At 35.8% G+C, this 10,000-nt stretch overlaps 1 protein-coding gene across 3 annotated transcripts in view; it reads left to right on the forward strand.

Moving 5' to 3' along the window:
* The window catches only part of mdga1 (MAM domain containing glycosylphosphatidylinositol anchor 1), a 204,476-nt gene that overhangs the window by 157,680 nt on the left and 36,796 nt on the right, over positions 1-10,000 (forward strand). For all 3 annotated transcript variants that reach the window (XM_079635194.1, XM_079635192.1, XM_079635193.1), the window contains 4 exons: positions 5,145-5,319; positions 6,776-6,799; positions 7,742-7,894; positions 8,359-8,520. In XM_079635194.1, the coding sequence (XP_079491320.1) occupies positions 5,145-5,319; positions 6,776-6,799; positions 7,742-7,894; positions 8,359-8,520 (514 nt within the window). The remainder of the gene's footprint in view (positions 1-5,144; positions 5,320-6,775; positions 6,800-7,741; positions 7,895-8,358; positions 8,521-10,000) is intronic.

Consider the following 10,000-nt stretch of genomic DNA (forward strand, 5'->3'; position numbering starts at 1 on the left):
CAGCATGCCCTCACAGACTTGCTCCGGGTCAATATGTGACAAACCAAATTATGTCTGACCTTTCACCCCATGACATGCAGTGACACTAGCTCATTATGATCAGGTCTTTCTCAGCGTAATGATACTGTTATTGTTGGCACATACGGTATGTGTTTCGTATTTGTGGTAATCTGTAAGTTATGAGGGAAAAGTTGCAGTAGCCCCTGGTCTCTTGTAATGGCATGTGTGACTGATATTGATGACAGGAAGTACACGTATACGACTGATACATTACCTGGCGTATGGGAACAAACAGAGAACAACAAACAACTGAATGAAAAAAGACATTCGGAGATGAAAGATTATGGGAGGTATAAAACACAGGTGTGTGTGCGTGCGCGTGTGTGTGTGTGTGTGTAGGTGTGTGTGTGTGTGTGTGTACAGGTTTGGCTAATATTTTGAAATATCATAACCAACTCATGAAGACATTTTACATTTTATATCAAAAATGCTATTTATTTAAATATATTAAGTAACATGCATATTTCCTCTATTTTATATTTGTTATTAGCTGTTGTTCAGCTCTTCATTTTAATTTGGTTGTTGTTTTATCTATTTAATTGATGATCCTGTGGATACGTTTCATCAAGTTGTCTTGGTCATTGGTATCATTGTTAAGGTCTTGAAAACTCGAGTTCGTATCGTTCTTGATTAGGTAGTCAAGGAGTAAAAGAGAGAGAGAGAGATAAAGAGACACTACATTGCACATACACATAAAGTATGTGCAATGTAGTGTCCAAAATATAGATTTTTACTCCGTGTTTATTAAATATGGAGTAGTCAAGGAAAAGTATAGTCAAATTGTTCCCACGACTTACTAATACACCAGCACATTTGACTAATCGTTTAATCGTTTTAGGCAAATTGTAATAATTAGTGGGAATGTGTTGAGTACAACATGGCCATGATTTACTAAATCGAGGGAATGAAATATTATATTGTGCACGATTTACTTAAAAGAAGGGAACAAATGAGCAAATCGCGGCCACACATGACTAAAACGAGAGAACTAATTCTTAAGTCATGGACAGGAGGATATATGTCTTATGTATATACTGTATGTGCAGGGATTTGTATTTGACAGCGTCCAAACTCCTTAATCTTGTTCTTTCTCTTTTCTGATTTCTTTCATCATTCCAAGTTTTTTCTCCTCTCTAAGAAGTCTTCTCTCCTTATTATGCTAGCTTTAGTTTGATTTTCCAAAGTTACTAGCCAGCATTTTCACTGGCCACAATTATGACATCGAGAAAACTGCCATATAGATATTTTCAATAGTATCTAATAATTTGGCAGCAGATATATCAGGCTGCTGTCACTTTAAGACCTGACACACGGATCCATTATACTGTTACACAAGCATTTTCTTTCTCAACCGTTTATGTTCTCCTAAAACTTTACTGTGTTTACCTGAATACTCACCAAGATCGGCATTTTGGCATTATTTTGTGTGTATTTGACTGTTTAAGGGCAATAAGCAGTGAAAAAGAACTAAATTTAGTACTGAGAGGTGACTTTATGTGCGTGCACTTTGGGTGTGATCACAAAATCTGCGGGAATGAGTAAAATTATGCGCAATATGCGCTGAAAGTCATGCCCTGGAGCACCAACAATATTCATAATTCATGAATTCATAAAAATGAAACTGTGCCCACGCTTTCGCAATCTGTTCCCACGGGTTTGTAAACTGCACTCACGCATTTGTGGCTCCTCCCCCAGTCTGTGCCGGCAGATTCAACCAGGCCCTCTGCTGCGGTGCGGTATACGTAGTAGTCTACGCATTGCATTGTGTTTATAAACGTTATTTTAAAAAATTGATCATTTTCAGAATTTTCTAAAAAACGACAGAGAGTTGGATGACGCGACTGTGTCAGCGTTTCGAGAGTATAAGCCCTGATTATCATTAATAATAAGTCACCTTCTTGTTGTACAAAGAAATCCTTGCTAAATATGTTAGGCATTTAATTTAAGCTAGCTGAGATAAAAACCCTTTCATTCATTTATCAGTGATTTTAATTTGGATATAACTAGAAGAAATGCTCTCTGAGTGTTAAGTTAGTAAATATAGTTATTGTTTATTTATTTATTTATTTTTTGAAGATTTGTGGATCGATGCGAACATGATTGGAGCGTATCGTCTTCTCAACAGGATAATCAGCCTCCTGTCATATGTATTTTTGCATTATTATATTCTGCATTCTATATGATTTGATCACATATTTCAGAAATATCAGGTATTCTCATCTTATTTCTTTATTTTGTTCATTAAGCACTGCCACCCTTCTCTGGTGTGTGTGTGTGTGTGCGTGCGTGCGTGTGTGTGTAAGATGTGTGTGGTAATTTAGATGAAGAGAGATACACAGAAAATCCCTGTTAACTGAGAGCAGCAGCCAAGCGGAGACAATTTATCTGTGACTTTTACAAGGCGCACGTTTGCACGTGTGTGCGGGTGTGTGTGTTAGATACGGCTGTTAAGTTTTGGCATGCATTGTGTAGGCTCAAGTGGGTTTAGTGTTGGACGTGGCAGCACACACTCCACGTTGCCTTGGTGAACGGCCCAGTAACAGGGGTTTACGGTGGCACTTAATTAGACAGATAACAAATGTGTTTGACCTCACTAGCCAGGTTAACATCACAGCTATGCTTCTACTTCCTACCTGGAAAAGGGGGAACAAAGGATGAAAAAAGCTTCACACACACACACTTATTCATGTGTGTTGTGTTTAGAGGGAATGCCGGCGGGTTTACCTGCTGCCTGGGTCTCCATGCGGAGCTGAAGATAATTTCTCATTCCTTTGTGCACTGTTTCCATGGGGCTGCTGCCACGTTTCCCATAATTCCACATGGAAAAAGCCTGGACTGGCGCGGTGCCGTCGGCCCTGTGATTACCACACATCCTCTGGGAGTGAGAGCTGACCTGGAACAGCTCACTGCACATTCATTTCCTCTAATAAGACACAGCTAATAGTTTTTGCGGCACCAAACGGAACTGCAAACTGGTTGTATGAATTGGAGAAATCATAACACAATATGCAGACTTTACCCCTGCTGCCTTACGGTTAATGGTCCATTTTCAGATATATATTTTAAGTCTATTTTATAATATACAAAAATAACCAAAATATATTGCTGATTTATATTTTTAAATAGATTCACCTATATTTTAGGTACTATTTTTCTTATGTTTTTATATTTTTTTTTTGGCTAAACAAAGAGTAAGGTTTGGAAATATTAAGGTTCTCTTAAATCTCTTAAGCTCACCAAGGCTGTATTTATTTGATTTATGCGAGTAATATTGTGAAATTATTACATATTATTAAATGTACTTCTGTGATGTCAAAGCTGTATATATATATATATACACACACATTACCCTAAACCTTTGAATGGTAGTGTGTGGTTGCTGAAAATTCAGCTTTACCATCACAGAAATATATTACATTTTACAACAGAAAACAGTTATTTTTAATTATTAATTAATTAATTAATTAATTAATTAATTGTTAATTATACAAATATATTTCACAATATTACTGTTTTTACTGTAATTTTGATCAAATAAATACAGCCTTTATGAGACATATTTTAGAAAAAAAAAATTATGTTTCCAAACTAAAATATATTTATTTTGAAGGTTCAACTTGAATATACGTCCTTATGCCACGCCGTTTACAACATATATTTAGAATATATTTGAAATCTTTTTGTCCTGACGTTTTTTCTCTCTGTGTCGCATGGGTTACTATACTGTGGTGGTAACAAACCTGAGTAAATAGGGTAGATAGTTCCCTTCACCATTACCTTTGCGCTATTAAACTGCTTTTTTATTATTATTCAGTTTGCTAACTAACATGCTCAGCATTCTCTTCAATCTGTTGCTCCACTATAGTAATATTTTGCTAATGCGATCTATAGCATAGCATTCATTCTGACAATAATAGTGCAATGCTTTATTTAGATTGAAATCGAGCTTGTATTGTTCTAAGAGTTTGCATTTAGCTGCTAGTGTTTGAACTACACAGTACCTGCAATAGTAAATGCCTTTTTGTAAAGTGAATAAATACGTTTAAAGGGGAAATCACAAAGCTTAGGAAACAAAACAAAAAAACTCACGCACACATAAAATGCTATTGTTTCGCTAAAGTTTCTTCAGAAATGCCTCAAACCCAGCAGCATTCAGAGGCGTTGTGAGATATCCCATGGGAAAGCCAAAGTAGAGAATGACAAGTTGATCTGTTTCAGCAAGTGTTCTTAGTCAGCACACTGCTGTTGTGCCGGAGGAAAGACTGGGAAAGCTTCGTACAGCAGGGTGGCTTGATACCAGCTGACCTTGCACTCAGCAAATCATTGCACTGAAGGCCTTTCTGTGCTTTTGTGGAGGTTAGAGATGTAAACACTGTGTGTGTGATGCAACACGGTTCCAGCTTTCATTTTCTGTCCTCACTGAAAGGGAAAATGCTGAAGTGAAAAGCCATAAGGTCAGATGAGCGAGGGTCTGTTTCCATGCAGTCATTGACAGATTGCTTCTGTCTTCCTCTTCTCATCTTGTCCCTGTTCTGCTTTTTTGTTCATGAAATAGTTACCAATCCAAAATAATGCAGCTCTACTTATGAGACACACGGCTATAATTCGTTATTGTTGGGTGATTCTGTAAAAAAGAAAACAGCTGAGGAATAATAATAGTGCAACATTTGACATCAGTGTTGTATCATCCATAAATTTCAAAGCTTAATGATTTTTTAAGTGATTTTAAATGCAACTTTTTTTTCAAACAAGTAATTAATTATTCATGTTATTCATGAATTACTCCACAGATGGAAACACAAAAGACATCAACACATAAAAACAAAAATTTCTTCAAAAAGGTGGAATTATAAAACATTTAATAATACACATGTGTGTGTGTGTATACATACACTACCATTCATAAGTTTGGAGTCAGTATGATTTTAGTTATTCAGCAGTGATACATTCATTTCAAAAGTGACAGTAAAGACATTTCTAATGTTAAAAAATATTTCTTTTTCAAATAAGTGATGTTTTAGAACTTCATCAGCTCAAAAAAATGATTGATCATAATCATTGCATATTCTTTATGGTCGTTGCAGAACCGACAGATGGTTTTGTCCAAGCAGATCACCACTAAAGAGCCAATGAAAGGAGTGCTGATGTCCTACACGCTGACGGACTTGCGTATTCCCCTGGCGTATGAGGTCAGCCTCACTCCCATAACTAACTACGGCACCGGGAACACAGTCACACGCACCATACAGTACTCCGAACGTAAGTCATTTGGTGTTTGCATCATATTAGCATGCAAGATGTCACTTATCAGTTGTTGAATGTGTAGGCTCCTCATATCTATTTACTTTAGCATTGATGTTTAAATGCACAGAGATTTGCAATATATTTCACACTCACTGGAAGTTTCATATTATGAAAGTTCATATTTTACATTCAGGTAGGAAAACAACAATCTTGTTTAATTTGGATATCTTGATATTTTTATGTGGGCAAGCACAAAGCAAAGCTGGGCTAGTTGTGGAATGGGAATCTGAGGCAGAATTGTTAAATTCCTCATGATTCCCATCAGCAGAGGTCATGCATTTCAAATGTGAGGTTTCGCTTTCGGGATTATGTTAAATTGAGATGTCGAAAGTATGGCAGCCATCGTGTGTTGAGTTTGCTGATGGCTACAGAACAGCAGGAACAGGCCAGCGGTTTCAGAGTCTGAATCTCAGAACCGGCTGATAGAATCTAATCCCATTGGATAGTCTTTCAATCTTACACTCCCAATCTCAGCACTTGCTCTCAGTAGACCAAAAAATGGCCAACCTCCAGAATAAATGGACGGCTGGCAGACATCAAACCCTTCTGTGATACACACAAGTTCCATACACGAGTATACACTTTGTATTATATGTTATATATTTATGATATATGTTAGTTTCTGCTACTATCATTAATGCATACAAATGGTTTTTATTAATGTGTTATATCATTTATATATATTTTATATTCAAAATGTTTGGTAAGATATATGTATTTATTTATTGCTATTACTTAAAAAAATATATATATATATATATTTATATATATTGATATACGTACATATATATATACACATATATGTGTGTGTGTGTGTGTGTGTGTATATATATACGTATATCTAGATCTATCTATCTATATATATTATATATAGATAATATATAATATATGTATATATAATATATGTATATATATATATATTTTAAAGTAATAGCTATAAATAAATAAATACATATATCTTACCAAACATTTTGAATATAAAATATATTATATGCGAATATATATATATATATTTTTATTTTTATTATTATTAATATTTTATAAATATTATTTTATTTTGTATCCAAATGTTTGGTTAAAAAAATATGGATGTAAATATTATTTATTGTTAATTATGCTATTTAGTACTACATTACATATTTTTATATTGGTCTATATAATGGACCATTGTGTTTAAGTGTAGAAAAAAATCATAATTTGGTTACAATAATAGTTGAAGATTATATTGGAACAAAACTTTAGTGCTGTTTTTGAGGAGTTATATAAATATTTTAAAATATACTGTATATGTATTTAGTATTTGTCAAAAGGCTGTGAAATATAGTGTTTTTAGCTAGTGTTTTGTAGTTATATCATCCAGCCTTGTATGGATAAATATATTTATATAATCTTTATTTCTTTTCTCTCGCAGCCTACACTTATCCAAGACCTTCAGGTAAGACGGTTCTTCTTCTTTCCATGATGCTTTTGTGCGTGTTGTCTTTCTCTCTCCTCTAAACCGTCCTCCCATCTCACGCTTGCCCTGCCTTTCAGTTCTTCCCAATTAAATTCAACACAGTTCTACTGGCAGCATAAGCGCAGAGCTTTGCCAAAGAGCTACAAAGAAGAAAAAAAAAAAAAACATAAATTAAAACAGACTGGAGATCAGCAGAGTAAATTGAAGAGCTTGGATGCTTGTGGAGGGGAGAGAATGGTGATTTCAAACCACAACACGGAAATCCTGCATTCTTCTCCATTCAGTCGCTCTGTCTTCTCTCACACATGGAAAATGAGTCAATCAGCCATTTAAAGTGTGAATTGAGACGTTCTGGGTGACTAACTACAGTATTCTGTGTTTGTTAAATGAGGGTAATCGCTGTGAACGCGGCAATATGCTGAGAGTACTTCAGTTCTCTAGAGGAGCCTGTCGAGAAGCCTCCTTATATTAAAACATACAGACCTCCGTAGATTTGCTCATCAGTATTAGGCCAGGAAAATACTTTATGCAAGCACGCAAACGCAGGTGTGAATGCTTACCCATGCCTAACAGATTGAGCTGCATTCTTGCGCTATTATGTCAGCTTCAGACTGCACACCCACAATCATTCTGATGTATATTGCACTTCAATTCCCTTATGATTTTCCATTTGTAATGCTTCATTTGGGACAATCTTTGACCTGAACGACAAAACGGACTGAGACGTGTACAGTTTTTGCTAATGGCTGCTATAGCGCCCCTTGTAGCAATGCTTAAAAATTGTGTTTCAACATATTTTAATATTCAGTATCACATTTTTGCATTCATGAGTATTTGTTTTACTTTAATCATAACATGCAGTTAGTGCCAATTAACTAGTAAGGTGAATCTCAAATCCGTTTCATGTTTTTGTGTGTTTAGATCAAGTGTGTGGCTTTGAGGATATCAGGATATGTGGGTTCACTCAAGACCGCAGCGATGTGTTTGACTGGACCAGACAGAACCACCTCACCCAGAATCCCAAGCGGTCGGTTAATACAGGGCCTGATACGGACAGGAGTGGGACGAAAGAAGGTAAAAACACACACACATTACATCCTCATCCACTAACACACTATCACAGTAAATAGGGGTGTATACATTTGAAAAAAAAAACATTTTCTATTCAAGTCAAATGTATTTTAATAGCGCTTTTTCAAACTAAATATCGTACCTTTACATAATTTTTTCAGTGGAAACTCCCTATAAAGACACACTTGTATCCTTGAAAACAATTTGTTTTTTGTTTTGTTTTATTTTACTATATTTTATTGAATTATTTTATTTTATTTATTTATTAATTTAATTATTTTTTAATTATTTTTTAATTATTTTTTAATTATTTTTGTAAATTTTTAATTAATTATTATTCTTTTTTATTATTCTTTTTTTTCTTTTTTCTTTTTCTTTTATTATTTTCTTTTATTTTATTTGCTTCTGCTCTCTTTGAAAAACCCTGTGGTAACACACGTGTTTTGTACTTTCCTTCTACAATAAAGGTTTCTACATGTACATTGAGACGTCGCGGCCCCGTCAGGCCGGGGACCGAGCTCGTCTGCTCTCTCCACTGTACAATGTGACGGCAGCGCGAGGACCAACGGGGACCAACAGACCCCCATACTGTGTCTCCTTCTACTACAACATGAACGGGAAGCATATCGGTGAGCCTTTAACCCTAGTCTGAATTACCCATCTCAGTCAGAGAGACAAAAACATTTTAATTCTCGATTTTGAAACCTATTTTACTCTGGTTAGCTGTTGTTCTGCTGTTGCGTTCACGGAGAACTGATTGGATAGTGGAAAGTGGTCTCGATATGATGATTGAAAGTTTGAGGACGTTGTTTCCCAGCAGAAATCTGTGCGTGTGCATACACATGTGTACATACTGTACTTCTAACTTGAGTTTGCGGCGTCTTGAAAAGCGTTCTCCTCTACCGCAGCATTGAGCTGAATCTGTCAAGGAAAGTACAGTGCTTTATGAGTAGCGTTCACCAGAAGGTCAAAGACAGTGAAGGACACAGACAGTCAGAGAGAGAGAGGTGATGTCATCCACACATCCATTACTTATTTATCGTGACTGTTAAAACATTAAGGTTTGTTTCAAAGTGACATCTGTCTATTCTCTTTGCTCCAAGACAGTCGTGTGTGTGTGTGTGTGTGTGTGTGTGTGTGTGTGTGTGTGTGTGTGTGTGTGGCCTGGTCTGGTAAATTTCCCCAAATGTTTTGGTCCCCACGAGGAAAACCGCTTATAAATCATGCCAAGTGATGTTTTTTGAAAATGTAAAAATGCAGAAAGTTTTCTATGATGTGTAGGTTTAGGGGTAGTGTTAGTGTAAAGAGATAGAATATACAGTTTGTACAGTATAAAAAACATTGGAAAGTGCCCATAAAACATGAAAACACATCAGCGTCACACAGTAGTAATTCTAAAAGAGTACACTTCACACACAAACATTGTCTAGAATAGTCAATTTGTAATTAGATTAATATTTTATATACGCTACGCTATTCTTTTTTCACTCGTCACAATGCATTATGGAATCGTCTTCTATGTTAAGGAAACATGTGACCCTGCCTCAGGGGCCTTTCACACAGGACACGTTCTATCATCCATCTACACTACATTTTCATTGTTGTTTTATGGCAACGTGTGCTAAGTGGGCATCTGTGACTGTTGCCACTTTTTTTAAGACGCCATGTCACGTTAAATTAAGTTCAACTTTTAATGTTCTTTTGAGACGTTGTGGTCCATTCCTCTGCACGGTTTTTCATTGCAAGAACATGTCCTGTGTGAACGGCCACTTAGAACACTACTAAAAGAAGGTCTCTTGAAAAGCTAACCAGAATTAGCCTCTGAATCGCACCTAAAATGTTTTTTTTTTTAAATTAGACAGCAGACTACGTTTTGGTGCGGAGCCTTCTAGAAATGTGTTTGTTTGCTCAGGATACTATATGTGTGTGTGGGTGGTGGGGATTTACTATAGTTTGATGACAAAACTGTCCCTAGAAGTAAGCTAAATCTGACAAAACCTCTCTATTAGGACGTAAACTATACATAACTCATAAAACAGTAAATAATGTTGTCTTAATTTTAAAAAATGCAACATGAACAGTGATTAATGTGTGTTTTTGATGGGGTTC

Source organism: Phoxinus phoxinus (genome assembly GCF_949152265.1).
Source record: "Phoxinus phoxinus genome assembly, chromosome: 14".
NCBI classification, from domain to species: domain Eukaryota; kingdom Metazoa; phylum Chordata; class Actinopteri; order Cypriniformes; family Leuciscidae; genus Phoxinus; species Phoxinus phoxinus.